The sequence below is a fragment of the Hippichthys cyanospilos genome, chromosome 4 (assembly GCF_059441005.1).
Source record: "Hippichthys cyanospilos isolate Australia breed blue-spotted pipefish chromosome 4, RoL_Hcya_1.0, whole genome shotgun sequence".
NCBI lineage: Eukaryota > Metazoa > Chordata > Actinopteri > Syngnathiformes > Syngnathidae > Hippichthys > Hippichthys cyanospilos.
Window position 1 is genome coordinate 18660524 of NC_142372.1, and position 21803 is coordinate 18682326.

At 38.9% G+C, this 21803-nt stretch overlaps 4 protein-coding genes across 5 annotated transcripts; all 4 read left to right on the forward strand.

The window, feature by feature from the left end:
* The first annotated feature begins 1420 nt into the window (after window positions 1-1420).
* Window positions 1421-8943, forward strand: LOC148424898 (uncharacterized). Its single transcript, XM_088413200.1, has 5 exons — window positions 1421-1780; window positions 2541-3439; window positions 3528-3553; window positions 6605-6864; window positions 7420-8943. Exons 1-5 carry the CDS (start codon window positions 1657-1659, stop codon window positions 8223-8225), a joined length of 2115 nt encoding a protein of 704 aa, XP_088269326.1. The 5' UTR covers window positions 1421-1656; the 3' UTR covers window positions 8226-8943.
* A 259-nt stretch (window positions 8944-9202) lies between these two features.
* LOC148424899 (uncharacterized) lies at window positions 9203-12511 on the forward strand. Its single transcript, XM_088413057.1, has 2 exons — window positions 9203-9921; window positions 10877-12511. Exons 1-2 carry the CDS (start codon window positions 9726-9728, stop codon window positions 11593-11595), a joined length of 915 nt encoding a protein of 304 aa, XP_088269183.1. The 5' UTR covers window positions 9203-9725; the 3' UTR covers window positions 11596-12511.
* A 172-nt stretch (window positions 12512-12683) lies between these two features.
* LOC148424900 (uncharacterized) lies at window positions 12684-14724 on the forward strand. 2 transcript variants are annotated; one of them, XM_088413052.1, is made up of 3 exons: window positions 12684-12817; window positions 12955-13148; window positions 13687-14724. In XM_088413052.1, exons 2-3 carry the CDS (start codon window positions 12962-12964, stop codon window positions 14499-14501), a joined length of 1002 nt encoding a protein of 333 aa, XP_088269178.1. In that variant the 5' UTR covers window positions 12684-12817; window positions 12955-12961; the 3' UTR covers window positions 14502-14724. The 2 variants fall into 2 exon arrangements, with proteins under 2 accessions (XP_088269178.1, XP_088269179.1); XM_088413053.1 differs by having other exon boundaries at window positions 12695-13148; window positions 13687-13899; window positions 14176-14724.
* Window positions 14725-17265: 2541 nt separating this feature from the next.
* LOC148424901 (uncharacterized) lies at window positions 17266-21781 on the forward strand. Its single transcript, XM_088413051.1, has 2 exons — window positions 17266-17813; window positions 18421-21781. The coding sequence occupies exons 1-2, from the start codon at window positions 17699-17701 to the stop codon at window positions 19350-19352; spliced, it is 1047 nt and encodes a 348-aa protein (XP_088269177.1). The 5' UTR covers window positions 17266-17698; the 3' UTR covers window positions 19353-21781.
* The last annotated feature ends 22 nt before the right edge of the window (window positions 21782-21803 follow it).

A 21803-nucleotide genomic window follows, 5' to 3' on the forward strand; every position in this document is an offset into this window, starting at 1 on the left:
TTTGCTTCAAACATTTGCTTGCAGTACAATAAAGGTTATTTTCTTGTCCTAATCAAAACACAAAAACCTTTAATACTCCTGATGTTTCACAGGAAACAAAAAAAAATGTCGAGATACAGTTTTACATGTTCTGTGTGTGGACAACGCTTCTCGTTCAGGTCAAACTTGAAAACACATTAGAACACATTGGCAAAAAAAACCCTTCAGCCTGCTTCATATGCCAAGCATAAAACATGAAGTTTTGACAGGTTTTGACTTTTATTTTTGTCTATGCAGCAAACAGCAGTTCAGAGTACTCACACATTTTGGAGTCCTTGGAGGGTGTGCAGGAGAGTGCGCCTTTCAGGGACTCCCTCATTCTGCTGGGGGAGTTCAATGCTCTCATGGGCAATGATAGTGAGACCTGGAGGTGCGTGATTGAGAAAAATCCACACAGCTTTGAGGAAATGTTGGTCCACCATCCAGCGTCTCAGAAAGGGAAAGCAGTTCATCATTAACATTCCAACTACAGAGGGCTTACACTCCTCAACCTTTCCGGTGATGTCTAGTCAGAGCTGCTGGACAGGTGGGTCCGTCAGGAATTCACACCTCGGATTAAGGAGAAGCAGTGTGGATTTCGGAATGGGGGGGTTTTCAGTGAAGGTTGGGCTCCGCCAAGGCTGCCCTTTGTCACCGATTTTGTTCATTACTTTAATGGATATCATTTCAAAGCAGCTGGTGATTGATGAAGAGCCTTGCATCATCGGTGTAGAAATGGTTGAGAGTTGGGGTTGTTTCAGAGGGTTAGGGTACTTATCTGAAACACGTCCACGTTTCAAAATCATTGTGTTAGCTTCATTCAAGTTCACTGAAAAAGTAAAAAGTCTGATGCTGTACTTTATCTTTTTTTTAAGAATATTTCATTAAATGTCGGGCATTTCCTAATGTATTTTTCGCATAACATAAATGAAACTATTGTGATTTATATTCATTTTGCTCTACCCTTACTACTGGTCTCACTCATACAAGCATCATGTGGATCTAGGAGTGTGTGAAATATAACCCACAGCGTATTGTATTTATAAGAATCGAAATAGAACCTATTTAAGAGAATCTAAAGAAAAGTATGTTAAATGGGAAATAATAATTATTTAGGTCCGCATTTGGACACGAAATGATGAAGACATGTTATTGTAAAAAAAAAAAATCAAAATCGATATTGCAATAATAGTCTTGTTCGATCGGATGTAAAAGAAAATCCATATCGCAACGCAAGGCGCTTCTGCGTCAGCCGTCATTTTTTTGCGGTGTTTTTGACGGCCACAAGAGAGAGTCAGTTCAATCGTGACATTTCAGTTACGTTTTTTTTTTTTTTTTTTTTACCTTAAATTCCTATTATGGTTCTGTTTGATTTGTCCATGTGGAGTTGCCGTCGTATCACTTTAGCTCCACTACCTTGTAGGTTTTGGGTAACCAATTACGCTTCGCGAAATAAAAAAAATGCGAGTACAGAATGTAGTGAAACCACGACACAGTACTGGCGTAATGAGGCATCCATTCAATATTTGTGTCCGGAAATACGAGTCTCGCATTACGATTAAGCTTGGTCGTCAGTTAGCATAACTTGCTAGCCGCACATAAGCGACGAGTTTGTGAGCGACACATGGTCGTCTGAAAATGTGTGCAAAAAGTGTGAAAGGGGAGTGCGAGGAGGGGTTTTCTGAAACGGAAGAGCGTGTGCCACAATGCCAACTACTGGACGCTGTTTTCAACAAGTCTCAGGATGACTCACGCATAGCAGGTAGGTTTGTTGACACTTGTATTGCATTATGTGTAAATGGCCTAGAGACGTTGACGACCTTCAGTCAACGTTATTTACATGCTCTGTTAATGGAACTCCCGATACAGACGCACGTACCCCATAATCATCTCTGATGATAATCAGAATCACTCATACGTTTACACTGCTGTTCGAAACGCTGTGTTTGTTACGAAAACTTTGATTTATTCTTAAGTCCCTAGAATGCTCTCGTTTTGCTGTAAAGTACTGGTTCCTATTTCTACATAAATATGTTTATACTTGAGTTGACCGATCAGATTGTAGTTTCTGAATGGCGCCATGTCAATTTCATTCTAAACAGCCTTTATTTCTTAGCTTGAAATTAACATGTGTGATTCTCAAACTTTGTACTTATACCGTACATTTTGCCGCTGTCACACAAGGTAGGCTACGTCTCATAAAGTTGTTCATATCTTGTTTGTAAATTGTGACGTGTCATGTCATAGTTGGGTTGTATACAAACACAAGACACAAAAAATGCTATGAGCCAGAGCACAAAGTAAACATGTTGCCAAATTGACGTTGTTGGTGTAGCACGGCAGGAACTTGAAGGAATAGAACTTGCAGAGCGAAGTTTTAGCCAACACAGCTGTCTGTATGTCCGAAAGTTCATACTGAACCTCTTTATAAATAATAAGAAAAACATCAAAATTACAACATTGAGATTTACGAATAACGACTTCTTTTTTCCAAACCATGTTTGTCTTCTTGTGGCCTGCAGTTATCAGTGAAGAGCTTCCTCCTGAACAACAAGAACCAAAGTGCACTCACATTAAAGAGGAAAAAGAGGAGTCACATCCTAAGCGACAAGAACCAAAGTGCCCTCTCATTAAAGAAGAAGAGGAGGAGTCTGATATCACTAAGATGCCATTCACGTGTGTCATTGTGAAGATTGAAGATGATGATCATGAAGGTGATGAAGACCCCTGTGGAGGCTCGCAAGCAGACAGCCTCTTAGCACCGTTAACAGACAGTGAGAACAAAATGTCTGACTCTGATGATGATGAACACCTGAAAGGTGATCTGACATGTCCCAATAATGACAAAAACTGGAAATGTTCCCTGTGCGACAAATATTTCTCTGCCAAAAAAAATCTGAAAAGACACATGATGCTTCATACAGGCGAGAAGCCTTTCAGCTGTTCGGATTGTGGGAAACGATTTGCCAGTAAGGCACATTTGGACAGACATTCAAGAACACATACTGGAGAGAAACCTTTTTCCTGCTCAGTGTGTGGTCTTCGAGTAAGTCAAAAGATTAATTTGACAAATCACATGAAAACACACACCGAAGAGAAACCTTTTTCCTGCCCTTTTTGTGGTAAAGCGTTTGCTCGCAAGGCACACTTGAACAGGCACACAATAATACACACTGGAGAGAAACTCTTTGTCTGTTCAGTCTGCACCTTAGGTTTCAGTGAACGATCAATTTTGGCCAATCACATGAGAGAACACACTGGGGAAAAGCCCTTTTCATGCTCAGTTTGTAGTAAACGTTTCTCTCAGAGACGCGCTTTGACAAGACATATAAGAATGCACACTGGTGAGAAACCATTCAATTGCAGTGTGTGTCATAAAAGATTCCCTCAAAAGTATCAAGTGAAGAAACACAAGTGTGTTGTGACAAATGTAGCAGTCAGAAGATGAAGAACTTGAATTAAATTGCAAACGTTTAATTTGGTGTGGTAAAATGGATATGTGAACCCAGAAAGAGTTCATTGGTCTTGAGTCAGGGTTAGCTGCACTAAACAGCATCATAAACCATGATCTACAATTTTTAAGTAACATGAAACTTTACAAATTTAGCTCCAGCAGTCTATATTTGATCAATAATTTATCAATTTCTTAGCATGTTTATTTTCCTTAGAAATGTAAATTTTGGATTGATACAGAAACAATATCTTTAAGCTCTTTATATTCATTTCCTAGCAACCAAAAAGTTCAAATTAGAATCAAAGTGTATAGAAATAAGAGATTAGTAGACGATGCGCAGCGTCGCTATGGACTCTTTAATCCGACAAGCTAGCTAGCGCAGCCGTTTGAAGTTGCTGCTGAATGATTCAGAGTCCCTCATCTTGAACGTCATTTTACGAGCGAGTTACATAAATTGACAAAGCTACCAACGACAGTCAAAAACCAGTAGTCCAATAATGTGACCCTTTAGCATGACAAAAAGAAATGCGATAGGCGAAGAGTGGTACAAACACCGTTCTAACACAACTGTATAATGCATACTGTAAAACATGCCGTTCCTCAGGTCATGGCAGACAGCTCATCATATAACATTGGCGAATAATCCCAATGCAATTCATCATCTTTTCCGGACTGTCTTTAATGAGTTTAGTTCTACTTTTTACTGCTTTCATTTAAGTGCATTCAAGCAAGTTGTATTACAATACTGTTCGAAGTGTTTGTTTACAATGACGCCTGTGACTTTCCCACTGCAGAGATATTTTAAAAAAAAACAAAGAAAGGTACTTTTGAAGTGTTTGTTTAAGTTTTGAAATGCCCTTTGAGTAATCATACTCAAATAATGTATTGTAATAATGAAATAAATTATATATATATATATATATATATATATATATATATATATATATATATATATATATATATATATATATATATATATATATATAAAATATGTAATGTTTTGATCCCTCTTCAGTGTCATCACTTGTGACGTTTACCTACTATTAATGATGCATTACATAGCCCCTGAGGAACTCTTCTGCACTCCCCGGTAGCTTGAGTTCCCCTTTCCATTCACACCAAAAAAAAAAAAAAAAAAACGTTCCGGGTGTGGTGGGTTCCCCTAAGAGTCTACGGAACGTCCACTATGAGCGACCAACTTCTGTGACTCAGAGCTTTAAAAAATACGTTTAAAATACACAGACAAAACACCAACAGGAGAAGATTTACGTTCTGCCAATCTACAGTTGGTTCTCAGTCTGTGTATTTTTTGTCTTAAACAACACCCCAGGAGACTCAGAAGAGCCAACTGAAGATGGGTGTCGGAAAACATGTCCGTTTGTGACTTTGCCCCCTTTCTATTTGTCGTTGTTGAAGCAAACTGACGTTGGATGTCCAAGTCCCCCCAAATATTCTCAAGTTTAGACACAGAGCTGAGTCACCGATGGAAGGGCCCGCCTTCAGCGAGCGCTTCGGTGCTTCTCGGCACGCTCACACTGGCCGATTTTTGTCAGTGCAGATGGTCCTTTTCACCATGTAAATTTAGCTGACTTCCCATCACAAAGCCGTCACTGGAAGTACGAAAGTGCTTGCTTTGCCAGCAACTCATAGCTTTTTTGATAGATTGCACAGCTCTAATAACATACAGTATAAAAACACAAGTACTGTATCTCCTTTTGTCTTTTGCCAATTATTGTATGACAAAACCAATAAGTTCAGACTTACTGTAGTAAAGCTTAATCAAAATTTCAAAAAAAAAAAACTAGTTCATTGGTTTCATGTGGAGACATTATTATGGAGTATTAGCTGACTTGATCACAGATACTACTTACATTGGGTAACTAAATCATTTAGGTATAACCTAAATCAGTATATATTTATAATAATTGCTTTATTTAGTCAGGCTCCTTGCCTGCATTTACTATAAACCTATCAGACAGGTGCAGGTCAAATGCACAATAGTGTCTTACGTCATGAGCTCCATTTGGATTTGGGCAGAGGCCATAATTTGTACATGTGAAATGTTCATCAATCCAGGAGTATGTACTTTACAGGCTGAATTAAAGTACACTTTTATTTTGACAAATGACGCTAAAAAAGCATTCATGATTAAATGTATTTATGTTGTTTGAGTGTGTATGTTTATTGGTATGGTGGCACGGTGACACAGTGGTTAACACATCCGCCTTACAGTTCAGGGACCAAATCCACCTCGCTCCAGCCTTCTTGTGTGGAGTTTGCATGTTCTCCCGGAGCCCACGTGGGTTCCCTTCTGGCCCTCTGGTTTCCTCCCACACTCCAAAAACATGCATGGCAGGTGTATCGGACATACTAAATTGTCCTTAAGTGTGATTGGGTGCGTTCATCTCTGTGTGCCCTGCAATTGCTAGGCAACCAGATCAGTGTGTCCCCTGCCTACTGCCCCAAAACAGCAGGGATAGGCACCAGCAAGCCTGCAACTCTTTGAGGATAAGCTGCAATAGAAAATGGATGGATGGTGTGTTATTTATTTCACATTGTGTACAATTTTGTTGGTTTGACTCGAAATCTTTAAAATAACGCCAAAGGCTTGAGAGAAATGATTGTGGCACGTGATTTGGCAAGCTGCGCTTCAGATTTGAGATTTGAGGAAAAGCCTCAGTTAAACCAACGTGCCTAAAGTATGTAACGGCCGGGTTGGAAAGTGCGACATTCCCATCAAAGTAAAGTAGCTAGCTCATTTCTCAACCAATTTTGACAAGGTCTATTTTTTTTTATCAGTTACATATTTCCCTCTCCACTATTTTCTCGCCGTAAATGCGCTGAACGTTTTGCATTCAAACGAGGACGTATGCGCCCAACAACAAAGAGGCGTGTCTTACTTGCCTTTGTTTAGACGCATGAGTGTTTCTTAGCTGCAGATCTACTTCCGCTGTAGGGCCACGTTACTACACGTTAGCAATGCGTGATTGTGCGAAGTTCGGTTCGTTGTTATATTCTGCGTTTAATATTTTTTTCATCCTGTATGGCAGATTTTAAATTTTAATCGGTCTTTCTCGGTTATCTACATCTGAAGCATTTTAAAGCTTTTTTTTTTAAAGCTTCTTAACATAGCTTGCTAATCGCGAAGTTAGCAAGTCGCTGCTGCAGTGTGGGTGTTAAGCGTGATAATCGTCTGAAAATGTGTAAAGTAGACGTGCTGAGGGCATTGTTGAGTCAACGACTGAATGCGGCCGTCGATGAAGTTGTTATCGTGTTTGAAAGAACGATAGCAGAGTACGAGGAGGAACTTCGTCGAACTAAAGAGGAGAACGAACGACAGCGTCAACTTCTGAACGCCGTTTTCATGCCTCAAGTTGTATTACATGAAGCAGGTTTGTTCTTATGTGTTATTTAAAAGTGTTTATTATTTGTGCCATAATGTGGGTGACTGCTGAAATTACACAGAACTTGCACAGAACGTTATAAAACCGTGCAGGGCAAGACTTTCAAAATATACTGTATTTCTATTAACGTATAACATTGAATTTATGACTAGTTTGCTTGCGCGTTTGACTCTCGTGTTACAGGTCACTGCCGGAGTTTGATTGAATGCAGAACATACATACTGTGCACTACTGTCCTATCTTTTCTAAAGGAAAAAAATGGTATTTGGGGGCTGAAACTAATGAATGTCGTTTCCCTTCATTTCATATACAGATCCTTAAAACCCAGGCATATATTATTTTTAGAATCTCAATGACTACATAATTTAGCTAATGAATACAAAATGTTCCATCTCATGTAATACAGGCATTTATAAACATTTTTAATATGTGTTGATTAAATGTAGTCTTTACATTATCATCATTAAGATTATGATGATGTTATTTATCATGAACTAATTTGTCAGAGGACTATTTCATACAATGCTTTGACATCATTTACAGTTACAAACACAACAGAGAATATTAGCGGGATCACATCTGCAGACGTCAGTGAAGACCATCGTCCTCCCGAGCTGCTGGAGTCGAGCTCCGGGGTGAAGCCTAAGGAACCAGAGCTGGCCCACATAAAAGTGGAAGAAGAGAACTCAGAGCCACTCCATGTCAAAAAGGAGGGGGAGAACCTTTTAGAGCTGGAGTTCCCTATGAATAGTGTCCATGTGAAGTGCAAAAATGATGAGGGGTTGCACATAAATCTTAGTCAAAATGAAGAAAGCAAAGTGGAGTCTCCAACCGGCACCCCATTTCAACACCTTTCAACAGAAGACGTCAATGACTGCACATCGTCGCACTACCCTGAGAAATCCACATCTTCGCTCTTTGAAGGCTTATATCAAAATGAGATCTTGGTGGCAGAAAACTCCCAAGGCCATGCATTTCCCTGCTCAGTCTGTGGTAGACGATTCTCGCACAAGAAGAATCTGACACCGCACATGAGGACGCACACAGGGGAGAAACCTTTCATCTGCTCAATCTGTGGTCAAAGATTCTCTCTGAAGGCCACGTTGACCACACACTTGAGGAGACACACTGGGGAGAAACCTTTTGCATGCTCGGTCTGTGGCCGAAGGTTTTCTGCACAAGGGAATTGGATTACACACATGAGAACACACACTGGTGAAAAACCCTTTTGCTGCTCAGTCTGCAACAAATGTTTTAGTGCTCGTTCAGCAATGTCTAGTCACATGAAGAGACACACTGCAAAGCTCAGCTTAGCTCAAGGGAAAAAAATTCCAAGTGTAGCTTCATAATGCAATGGCGATTTTAATGCCCTGTGACATGCAAAAAAAAAAATCTAACTTTTAACCATGCGATAAGGCAAATCCCTGATCAAAACCACCTCTAAAGTGGTGTTTTCCTCCATTCACCCTTTTGAGTATTCCTGCTCATTGCTGCCACTTTTTAGGTACCAGCTCCACTCAATTCAAGAAAATGACTAGGTCCTCAATTTTATGTGTAAGAGTAAGTGCCCCCTGTACCGCCCATGCAGATTAGACACACACAGAGACGTTTGCTGAGCAATCACAATTGCCAAACAATTTGATTTATACACGAGACTTAGGCAGAAGAACTTTCACACCTGGCTTTCAGAGTAAACAACAACTTTTCATATGTTAGTTATAGTGTTTTGCTTTAGAAAATGTGCAAGTGATGAAAATGTGTGTTTTGCCATGGGAAATTCTAAAGTTTGAGCTCAGAAATGACTTATACCATGCTACATGTAACTTACTTTACCCTTTGCTGTCTTAGTTTTTAATATTACAATATAAAATGCCTGTGATTGGTTAGCGACAATTTCAGGGTTGCCCGGACGTGGCCCAGAGTTAGCTGGGTTCGGCTCCAGCACACCTGGAGCTCGATTGATGATGTTCAGTGAACGATTCAAGTTAAATGACAGATTACGAGTGATATTTCAACGTTTTTTTAAATGCGCCTTTATTGCTGTAATATTACACATTTTACTTTGGAAGTACTAATCTGTGTGGAGTCTGCATGTTTTCGTGTCTGTGGCATTTCAGGCTGTACCTATAGTAGCCTTCCTTCCATGTCCAAAAAAAATGACTTCAAGAATTCACATTATCTTTGTTCATCTATCGATGGCAACGACATACGGTAGCGGAAGGCAGAGGGCAGAACAATTATTGTTGATACTTTACTCTTATTTGTACGAAAGCACAATTTGTGTAGTGACCTGGTGCCATTCATTCAACATTTCACTAATGTTTGGGTTCTTTGTACTCCTTGGATTTGGGGAACGACAGAGGAATCAAAAGTTCCCATTTTTGTGTGAGGCGGTTGGTGACCATCGATATTGTTTTAAGAATGGTCAAGTACAACTCAGTTAGATGGTTGTTCCAAAATTGTACTAATTTTAATAGGAGTATACTCTTTAAAAGAATGCTTTTTGGTCTTGGAGATGGGGACAACTGCGATGACCCACGGTGTGCATTTGTAATTAATGATTTTGCGGACCCAGTTTTAAGGTCCGATGTGATGACGTCATTGAATACCTTATAGGCGGAGCAAAACAAGGCTAAACTAACAGACATTACAGAGGTTAGGTGTGCATAATCTCTCTGATAGTTGCGATTGCGCGGCACGCGCTCTACCGACACGTTTCTGAAACGCCATTCTAACTTGAAATCTGTCCTCCCCATCTTGAGCTAACTTAGCTTGCTAGCTGCCAACAAAAGACGCGGAAGAAAGGAAGATACTTCGTACAGAAGCCTTACAGTCTATATGTTTTGAAAATGTGTAAAGTCGATGTGCTGAAAGCGTTGCTGAGCAAGCGACTAAGTGCGGCCGTGGAAGAAATATTTGTAATGTTTCAAAGAACGATAGCAGAGTACGAGGAGGAACTTTGTCGGACCAAAGAAGAGAACGAGCGACAACGTCAACTACTGGACGCTGTTTTCAAGAAGACTCAAGATGAATTACACACAGAAGGTCAGTGGTGCCGTTATTTTGAACACTAGCTTTTTTTTTTTTTTTTTTTTCGTACTTGAAGCCTTGCCCCGGACCTATGGATGTAGCTCGGCAGTGTTGCGCATGCGCCTTTATTTGGCCAATCGCCATACTTGAAAGATAGCGACGGCGCTGCAATGAGGCTTTTCGTCATTTAAAGGGAGCCGTTCATTCGGATGTCTTTAGTCGTGTAAAATGCTGGCTCTTTTAGCGTGGTTTTTTTTGGCATAAGTTTAATACATGTTTTACTCATGAAATAAATACTGGATTTCGTGATACATTGCAATAGATGTTGCAGGTCATACGTAAGTGTGTGGTGTGACATTAAATATCGTTTTCTTCTAAAATATTTTATGTTTTAATGACATGAGGACTTTTTTGCTTTTGTGTAAAAGCAGGTGGAGGGTGGGATTAGCAGGAGTCACCTGAACGATGCAAACCACACAGAGCACACTTGAAGTGTGTGGGGTTCTGCCATAACATTTCACAAGTGGCAAGCCCTGGGCATTGGTTTTCCAAAATATGAATTTCTGTTACATGATGTGGTGTGGTAGTGTATATAAAATTGTAAATATGGTTAAGTTCTGTTGTAAAACCCAATTATCTGTTTTGTATATACTGCAATTTTTTCTCACTTTGCTGCACTCGATCAGTGATGTGTCTGTGATATGATAAAACCAGGAAATGGAAAATGAGTGTGTGCTGTGGTTTCTTGCCTCATCTGTCAAGAAATCCATAGCTCTTCAAACCAATCTGAAGAAAGTGATCTCATGGCCCAACTCTACTAGGTTTTGTCTGGTTAGTTAGTGGAAGTCACAGAGAGCGTTCTGTATATACACATCAACAACAATGTTTTAAAAAAATTTATGTTCAATGTAATTTTTTGTTATTTGTCAGAGGTATTTTTTTTTCTCATGCATTTTGGCACCTTTTGCAGATGCGCTAGCTGCGGAGGATGTCAACTGGTTTATAGAGCCAAGGCCCCCACAGATTAAAGAGGAAGCGGAGGAGGCTGATGTCACTAAATTGTCAGTGATTACAATCACTGTGAAGAGTGAAGGTGATGACGACAAAATGCAAAATGAAATGAACAGAGAGGATGAGCAGCTGAGCAGCAGCTCAAGTCAACACACGCCAATGAAAGGTGATGGAGGCCACAAAGCAGACTTAACTTCACTGTCCGACAGTGACGACACAACAGTATACTCTCCTTACACTGATGATGAACACTCTAAAGGTGACATGACATGCTACACTGACAACAAACATGTGAAATGCTCCCAATGTGACAAACTATTCTATGACAAGTCAAATTTGAACCGACACATGAGGGTCCACACAGGAGAGAAACCCTTTACTTGCACAATTTGTGGAAAAAGTTTTAACCTGAAGCACTCTCTTGTTCGACACACCAGGATTCACACAGGAGAGAAACCATTTAGCTGTGCAGTGTGTGGTAAAAGATTTTCAATCAAAGGAACTTTGAATATACATGTACGAACTCACACTGGGGAAAAACCATATCACTGCTCAGTCTGCAATGCAAGTTTTACTTGTCATTCAGGACTGAGTCAACACATGAGAAGACACACTGGCAGAAATGTTTTTCTCACGTCACCGCCACCAACTCCCAGGAAGAAAGAGGCGGGGCCATGAAGCCTTTCTCCTTACCCATGTTTGACCAGTATAAATGTTCCGTCCTCCAGTGGGCTTGGGAAATCAACTGCATAGACCTAGATTGATGTCATTATTCTTTTCCATATTGAAGATTGCATCATACTGTAGTTTGATGTGATTATGTGCACAGTATGCTGTTCATATGTTTTCTATTATTTAAAGGGACACTGCGTAAGATTTAGACCGTTTTTCATGACAAACAGCAGGAGGTGCTGCATTTACCATTGTCCGTAGCTATTACGGACATGGCAGCCTCTGGAGGAGTGGCACCCCCCATGTCATATTATTTGCATCTTGCGCAGCGTCTGGTTTGTATGTCAATCGCACATAAAATTAGATGAAGGATGAGAAGAAGAAGATAAAAAAAAGAGGAGGAAAAGCGGGGGTTTCGCTACACACAGAATTGCAAGAAAGAAACGCGACTGACGATCAGTAAAGGATGACTCCACACATTACTCTACGCAATTACTCTACACATTTGAAGTCACCCACCAAACACAGAAGAAAGTGCCAGCAAAGACATAGAGATACAGCAATAATTCACCTTGGAGAGAATGCTCCTGGAAAGAACAACAGTGGCACTTTCCTTGTGTCCACTTGCCCACTGTGCATTGTTATATGTTGTTAAACCCTGCCTGTTCTGTATTCTACTTGACTGGTCAGACTACATTTGTTTTTGTGTTCAGGAAATGTGTGGAAAGTGTTGGATTTTTAAATAGTAGGTGTGATTGGGTGCATTAATGGTTGTTCGTCCATGTGTGCCCAGTAATTGGCTGTCAACCAGCTCAGGGTGTTCCCCGCAAACTGCCCGAAGACGGCTGGGATAGGCACTAGCAAGCCAGTAACCCCATTAAGGGTAAGCGGCTATAGAAAATGGATGGATGGAATTTGGTTATTTTAACAAATCGTTCCCGTCATGATTACAATGTAATTGCCTAGAGGAACAACCTGAAATGTTATCCTATTCACATCAGGGATTTTTTAAATCCTTAATTAAAACCTGTTTGACACGTTAAAAAAAAAAAAAACAGTTCCATGTCGCGCAGCTATGACGTAGCCATCGCAGCGATTATACGTCCCCAGTCACGTGAGATGCTTGTAGGCCAAGGCTGCTGCGACCAACAGATGATTGTGTAGCTTGCTGTTCTCTGCCGTTATATTTCATCCACCCATCTGTGCATTTTACCGTAATTATAACAGGGTAAGCACTAGATATTCGTATTCGGGGGGACTCGTTTCCTTAGTATCTCTGGCTGCTAGCTGTTAACAGAGTGAGACGTTTCTGTTGTCAACTCATCACTAAACATCAAGTCTGAGTGTAAATTGTTGTGGTTGTAGTGTGAAAATGTGTAAAGTAGACGTGCTGAGAGCGCTGCTGAATAAGCGACTAAGTGCGGCTGTGGAAGAAGTATTGGTCGTATTTCAAAGAACGATAGCGGAGTACGAGGAGGAACTGTCTCGAACAAAAGAAGAGAACGAGCGACAACGCCAACTTCTTGACGCTGTTTTAAAGCCTCAAGATCAACTCACAGGTTTGGCAACCTATGTTGTTCCATTTGGACCCCAGCAAAAAAAAAATATCTGGAGCCTACCCCCTATTCAAAACACTTTATTCTAAAATGACCACATCACACCACGTGATTATACAGCAAACACAATTTAAAAACAATTTCTGAATTAAATAACAAAATATTGAATGAAGATTAGTTAAATTCTAGATAAAAAAAAATAAAGCATGCAAGCATGTCTTTTACAGAGGACCACTTATGAATTGGGATGCATAATCAATTAGGTCATTATATGACAAATACTGTGTAATGTTACTGTATAATAGAGACTCTTAATATTACCAAGCCGCTTAAGCGATCTTGTGCCAGTGATGAGTGGGGGCTTCATTTTTTTTTTAAGTGCTCTGCTCAGCAGAGTCAGCTTAATCAGGAGTGGCATCGTAATGTAGAGGTCCATGTAGCGATTTGGATATAGTAAAAATAATAACAATTACAATTCTGATAACAATACTGCCATGTAATGCAATTGCTATTACACAGGGTTTCTTCTTGTGTCTAACAGAGGTCAGTGAAAAAGAGCCAGAGCGCCCTCACATTAGCGAGGGAGCGAAAGATCCCATTCACATCAAAGAGGAGGAAGAGGAGGCTGATGTCACTGACATTCCAGTGATTTGTGTTCCTGTGAAGATTGGTGACAACAATGATGAAGAAAAAGAGGGGGATGGAGACAACTGCAGTAGTTCCCAAACAGATAGCAACTTCACGCCATTGTTTGGTAGTGACAACACATCACACTCTCCTTACACTGACTATGAACACTCGGAAGTGGACATGGCATGTCACACTGACAACACAGGCTGGAAATGTTCTCAATGTGATAAAACGTTTGTCTTTAAGTCCCTTTTGAAAAAACATATGATTATCCACAGCGGCGAGAAACCTTTCAGCTGTATGTATTGCAGTAAGGGATTCTCGCGAAAGGGACATTTAATAAGACACACAAGAACACACACCGGTGAGAAACCATATACCTGCTCTGTTTGCGGCACAGGCTTTACTGTTCGATCAGCGTTGGATAACCACATACGGACACACACTGGGGAGAAACCTTACTCTTGCCTGGTTTGTGGTGAAAATTTCTCTCAGAAAGGAAATTTAATGAGACATACAAGAACACACAACCAGGATGACCTTTTTAGCTGCCCAATCTGTTTAAAAACATTCTCCCAAAAAGGGTATTTGAAGATACACTCAAGAACACACACAGGAGAGAAACCGTTCCCATGCCTAGTCTGTGGCACGCGCTTTAGTGTTCGCTCAGTGCTGGTCAAGCACATGACAAGAAGGCACAAGCATGACAAAGTTAAGTGTCACTGACATTCTATATGAAGGTTTGACATGAGCATTTTCAAAAAGTATGTTTGTCTAGTTGCTTTTCACTTTCTCGTTCTCTGCCAATCCAGTATAAATTTACCTTTGAAGTCTATAGCCGCCAATGACAGTGGAAGAGTTAAGTTAATTTCTGAAACTTTTTTTTAGGTAAGCCTAGTTGCTGCTAAGTACCTGCAAACCCTGCATTAAATCTTATAAGTAATGTTTATGTGTGCGTGTTTATTTTCATCTTCACAATATTATTCATCCCTAACCAATGAAAGACTTAAAAGCACCTGTGTATGATCAGGCCAGACAGAAAAAGAACTTAATGACATTGCACGCAAAGGTGTTGTTCACTTTCATAAAGCCTCGTAAAGTCATAGTCAGTGTGTGGAGGATTCCTTTTGCTGGGATTTAAATAAGATTTTCTGTCAGTTATCAATAAAAGTGGCTGAGGTCTTTGCCTGGCTTTTTTTGGTATCGCAAGCAGGGTGTGGTTTACAATGCACAAAAAGGAATAGAGAACAACTCAAACAAGAAATAATTCACCACTTAGATAACTTTAACTCAGCCCCTGGCATAGGGATGTAATTCCCTTTTCTTTTTTTTAGGAGTCCAGACATTCAATTCTAGATATTTAAGTATTAAATCGATACTTAAGTACATTGAGGACAATAATGTCCTGATAGTTAAATAAAATACTGAAGTATCTGGGATTGAATGTCCGGTCTCTCAAAAAAAATCTGAAAATACGTCCATGGCATTGAATGAGTTTTAGATATGTCAATATGTTAAAGCAAAGTGTGGTTTAAAAAAAGGATTCATCCCTCGGGCAATTTTGGGTCTTCCCCAAAAAGGTCAGAGACTCTCAACTCCATCGTGAATTGGTTGAAAAAATATGGTTCAAAATACATGGTTTATACAGTATGTATTTCAATGATACCTTTTACATTTTTCCATTATTTTCTTGTCAGAAGTGATATGTTTTCTAAATTTTTGAGCTCACAAACGTTCTTTGAAAGGTATTTGTTGAACAAATGAACTCTTACATTTTTGTCTTTCATTGCGCGTTTTCTTTTAATCAGTGGCATATACAGTACAAGTGCATTGCATAAACTGAAATACAGTACATTGAAAAACTTGATTTATTTCAGAGCAATCAAACTATTACTGCACAGCGGTTCCCTTACAACTCATCAAAGTTTCAAATTTGTATTTTTCCAGTTGTGCTACAAGTTACACTGCTGCTTGAGCGAAGGAAAAGAGGAGTCTTCCTAGCTGTTTATTGAATGGAATAAACAAATAGCAAATGAAAACGCTCACAGGGACAATGCCCACATTGAACTTACTGCATGGTAAAAAGCCAACCAGGCTGATTCCTGAAGTCAGTTGCTTGGCCGCAACCTGAAAGGCATCAATGCAAGAATTTAAAAAGTGTTTCTTTTGTCTTAATTTCACTATAAAATCATTCAAATGGTCTTTTACGTTAATATAATACATTTATATATTTCATTTTTATTTCTCAATTTTTTCATTGAAAGCTGGAAAGGATTTTTTACATTTCAGTGCATCTGAATGGAGAAAATTGACGTTGTCCTACTAAAAGCATTTGTTTTGTCATTCAGAAAAATGCATGGCTAATAAGCGGACTGGTATGCCAATAAAACAATTAACCATCTGCGGGATAATCTAATATTATCCTTTCCAACTATACTTTGGACAATTAAATGCTATGATCTGATCATGAGTCATCAAATCAACGGGACCTACTCTCACAAAAGGGTCTGTTGAGAGGTCAAACTTACTGAAATTTTAAAGTGTTCAAATTTCAGATGATGTCCTTATCTGCTATATGAATTTAATTTCCAGTGGTCTTTCAATAATTCCTCAAAGTTTGAGGTCAGTATTCTTTTGCTAAAGTTCTGGTTGCTTTGGAAAATATTTACATACTCATACTTTAAATTTGTTTTTCTCAAAAGCTAGGATTTTAGCCCAGCAACATTAATATTGTTGTATTTTTGTTTGTTTGTTTTCAAGAATGAATTGCACATAGTGTGCAGATTGTTTTAAAGTTTTATTTTCAGACACGTGAACACAAAAAAATGTGATTAAAACTGTTAATGTTTTTAAATAAATATGTTAATACATAAAGTATGGGTTTTATTTACGTTTAAATGATATATAGTCACACACAAAAGTCTGAAAATAAGGATATGGATATCCTAAGGATATAATAACTATGAAACTTTGTGACATTCTAAATGTGGGGGAACTGTGGACACGAGGTGTTTACTAGGTGTTGTACTAGATGTTATGAGGGAGACAGTAAATTTTCAAAGTTTTAATAGTACAGTATTCGTATCAAGAAATGTGCCATACAGTCCACGATAAGACAAAGAACAAAACAAAAGACAAAGCAAATTACACGTTTGTGGGGTTACTTTTTTCCCGTTGCTTATCCTTTACGGTGACGTCAAATAAAAAGAAACATAATTGGGTCATTTAACTTGGAAAATAACCCTTTTTTTCTCGTAACTTCGATGGTCTCTCTCATTTGTTTTTTTCTCACTTTTTTATGTGGTTTTATAGTTTGTCACCGCAAATGATTCAATGAAAAAAAAACAAAAAGACTAAAGGGGGCATTTGTAATATCAAGTTTATATAGGTCTTTTAAATGATTACATTGATTTGACGCTGATTCCTTTTGAAACTTTGTTTTACACAATGCCTTAATTTAAAAGGAAGTATTATTTGGATTACGAATCCATTTATATGGATGAATTGGCACGAACAGGGCGCGTTTATTGATGCGCACCACACTTTTTATAAGGTATAACTCACTAGTTTTTTCCTAGTGTACATGCCGTAGTGTGTTGTGCTGTGAACGTGACCGACGAAGGTGCGCATGCGCTCTGAAAATCTTGTAGCCGCCGCCTAGCATGGCTTGCAAACGCTTTTGACCTTTCGTAAAAATTAGTACTGAACGTGTTAAAGTCTAGACACCGTGTGAATATCTCTGCTTAAATGGACTAGAATACAGTAACATAGATCCGGATTAATTTATATGAGTGCACGTTGTGCTACTCTTATGTCCATTTCAAAGTGTGGCCCACGCGTTGACGCTTGCTAGCCGCTAACAAAGAAACGCTTGTGAAACAACGCATCGCCAAAAAGAAGTTTAGCACAAAGTGTTTTTGAAAATGTGTGCAAAAAAGACAGCAGAGTTCGAGAACGAACTTTGTGGTACAAAGGAGGACAACGAGCGACAACGTCATTTTTTCAAGTTGGAACCTCGTACTGTCTTCCACGGAGGAGGTTTGTTTACGTCTCTTTCTCAATTGTGTCATTCTCTCTCTATATAGATAGATAGATAGATAGAAACTGATTATCTTAAAATTACAAAATATACTTCAAGGTTGAACTTTTTTTGCATTTAAAAAATCCAACGTTTTACCGTAGTTAATTTAAGAGTTCAGTTTTTTTCCTTTTAAAAACAACGGTTTCACCATAATTATTCCAAGGTCTAACCGTACCAAAAATATTTCTGCATTTAAAAAATATATTTTATAATCTTTTTATTTTTTGATGTCATCTTCAGTTTATCTTCAAGTTTAGAGAAAGTCAGATTAAGTTCACCTGTAAAGGTTTTAATGCATTTTGGGTTTGTAATGAAATTTCACCCAAACGGCGATCTAACAAAAGGTTTTCTTGTGAAAATCTTCTCTTTCTGGAGTGCAGACGTGTTTAGTAGCACCACCTCCTCACATTTGAATTGCACACATGACTGAAGGAGTCATCTGCAGCTTTTGTGTCCTCTAGCAAGATATTATTCAAAGTTGGAGATTCCACAATAATAATTTTACTGAGCAAACACTGTGTGTGTGTGTGTGTGTGCGTGTGTTTGTGTGTGTGCGTGCTGCAGACATCTGTGAAGACGAGCTCTTCCTGAAGGAGGAGGAAAAGCCAAAGTTCCGCCGCATTAAAGAGGAAGAGGAGGATCGGGTTATCAGTCACGAGGAAGAGCAGCTTCACAGGCTGCGGGAGGCTGGTATTACTGTGTTCCCGGTGATTGTAAAGCGTGAAGATGAGGAAGACAATGTTCAGAATGAGAACAATAAACAGGTGGAGCCAGCAGAAGGTGCCAGAGGCAAGTGTGGTGGATCACAAACAGGCAGGCATTTAGCTCCAGTATCAGATAGCGATGACATAACGTCACACTCTTCTGACACTGATGATGATAACCAAGAAGAATGTTCTAAAGGTGATACGACCTATCATCCTGACACCACAAACTGGAAGTGCTCTGAATGTGGGAAAACCTTTGGCAACAAGCAAAATCTGAAAAAACACACGAGGATCCACTCGCAAGACAAACCATTCACATGCGCATTCTGCAATAAACAATTCAAACTAAAGATTCTTTTAACGTGTCACATGAGGAACCACACAGGAGAAAAGCCCTTTTCCTGCTCAGTGTGTAACATAAGCTTTTGTGTGCAGTCAGCATTGACACTTCACATGAGAACACATACTGGCGAGAAGCCCTTTTCATGCTCGGTCTGTGGCGAAAAATTCTCTCAAAAGGGAAATTTGAAAAGACACACGAAAAGACACACTGGGGAAAAACAGTTCAATTGCTCATTTTGTGATAAAAGTTTCTCTCAAAAAGAATATTTGAAGATACACACCAGAAGACACACTGGAGAAAAACCCTTTTCTTGTTCAGTCTGTAACACAGGTTTTATCGTTAGTTCGGCATTGGCGAGGCACATGAGGACACACACTAGTCAGAATGATTCCATTATTGGATCAACTACAGAAAATGACTCACAGAGCAATCATGATACCATTTGAACAAGTTCATAAAATATGGTGCATGTACAGATTCTTGTTAATGCTTCATTTTCAATTGATTAATTACGTTATGCAAAAGTAAAAGGTACTTCGGCACTTAGTAGGCCCTGAACCAATGTGGAAACCCAGAACACTCGTTCTTAAAATGGATCCTCACTGGAGTCTGCAAAATTAAATAGTCATGTTATTGAGAAAAATGCATGCTTACATTTGGGGACTGGTGCGCCTAAAAAACAAATGTCCATATGTCTTAAAAACTTATTTCCTCCCCAAATTTGTTTTTGAACAATAAAAGCTATGCATTTGAGATATACTGGAATTCCCAAAATATAAGACGCACCTGTGTGTAGGACGCATCCTTAATTCTAGGGTGAAATTCTGGTATTTTCTATGGTTCCGCGTATAGAATACACCAACAGTTTAACAATGTAAAAACTACAGCAAAACAGAATAAATCTCATCTTTGTAAATTCTTCCTATTTATTGTATGTTATATCTCAGTTGTGGGTTAAGTGTTTTTCAGATTTCTCACATAGTGAAAAGTCAGTGAATGTTGAATGGGCTCGAAGCAGTTTTTTCTTTTCTTTGCGATGCCGCTCGAGTTCTTTTTGGAATAAATACCCAAAGTCGTGCACCATCCGTGATCCACCAAGTTTATGATTGTGTGTGTGTGTGTGTGTGTGTGTGTGGGTGGGTGTGTGTGTGTGTGTATATGCCAGGGGTCTGCAACATGCGGCTCCGGGGCCACATGTGGCTCTTTCATCTTTATGTTGTGGCTCACCGTGGTTGGGGAGAATCAATAATGCTTGGTTCAGAGTAACTACGTGGACGTCGTAAGAAGCAATGCATCTGAAATGCAGTGAAAAGAAGTTTGTGATTTTTTTTTTTTTTTGCCGTTTATAGGACATGTTTGGGGACATGAAACGTGATGCAAGACAGCCAATCAGTTTCAGAACAGTAAAAACAGGAAACGAAAATATAGTGCAGCCTTCCAGATTCAAAACACATTTTCAAAGTAAGATATAACCGATCATAAACTAAAGCGCTTCAAGAATTCTTAACACAAAATACATGTCATCTTATTGGCCCTGCATGTGAACAAGGAAGGACTTAAATGTTGTGTCAGGCTGCTAGTTCTTTTCTTGAAACCAAGAAGATAACCTTGGTAACCACGAACACCGCTAAAGCTATATGACAAACGGAGAACGTAAACAGGAAATACAAAGCGGCCTTCCAGATTAAAAGTAGATATTTAAAAATATTGTAACACAGGTAAGTAAACAATACTTACTGGAGCGCTTGAAGAATTCTTAACACAGAACAATTCTTATCTTAATTCCCCTGTTTGTGAACGTGGATGGATTCAGACTTTGGTTCAGTCTGCTTGCTTCTTTTAATGAAAATAATGTACAACCTTGGCTAACAAAAGCTGCTGCAAGCAACTCCTCTGGACCCAACTGATTCACTGGCTGCTAACAGCCGACTGACTTCTGCCCTCTATCTGGTCCCGTTACAATAATTATTTTAAGAAAAAACACGGTCAAAAATGCACATCTGTGCGTCGAAACTTGGCTTATGTGGTTGACAGATCAGTTTTCCTTGAGTGACGCCGACTTAAAGAAAAAAAAAATCTAATGTTTAAGTTAGGATGCATCAATAATTCGGGCCTTCATTTTTGTGAAAAAAAGTGTCTTTTATTTTGGGAAATACCAATATTATTGAGGATAAAAAAAATCATTTAACTTGTCACAGGCCATCCCCCAAATGACAATCTACTCATTCTGTAACATGACATGGTGTGGAGTCAATTCTTAAACAAGTTACTTTTTGTCAATCAAAATTTTGTGTGCTAATATTTGATCACTCTTACTTTCACACAAAACGACAAACCTTTAAAGGCTTCCCATTCTTTGTATTTTTGATGAATACTGTATATGTAAATTGTAATCATTTTGCAACATGAAATCTGTCATTTTGATTTCTTTCAGATTATTTACTTTTGAATGAGTTCTATAAACTTGCTTGCTGACAGTATGACAGATTTTGAATTCTTTATCTTATTTGAAATAATCATTTTAGCTGAACTCCAATTTCTGATTGGTTTTGTTTCATTCAGTAGTTTGGCGATTCTATATTTTATTCCTTGTCGCTACTGACCATCTGTATTCTGTTGAAATACTTGCTTGTATTGAAGACCATGGTTTCAATATCATTTTTGGATGTGAAAGTTGGAACATATCTAACTGAATTGCGGATAGATTTTGAACTGTTGTTACCACTAGCAACAATTGTTTTGCCTGAATTATTGTTAATAATTCAATCAATGTCTTTTATTACTTGTTAAATATTTATTTCATTCTATAGTTTTAGCAAGTCATTCTGAATCTTTACAAATGATTGCTATCTCAAAATAAATCTTGTAAACCTCAGTTTAACTCTGTCTTTGTCATT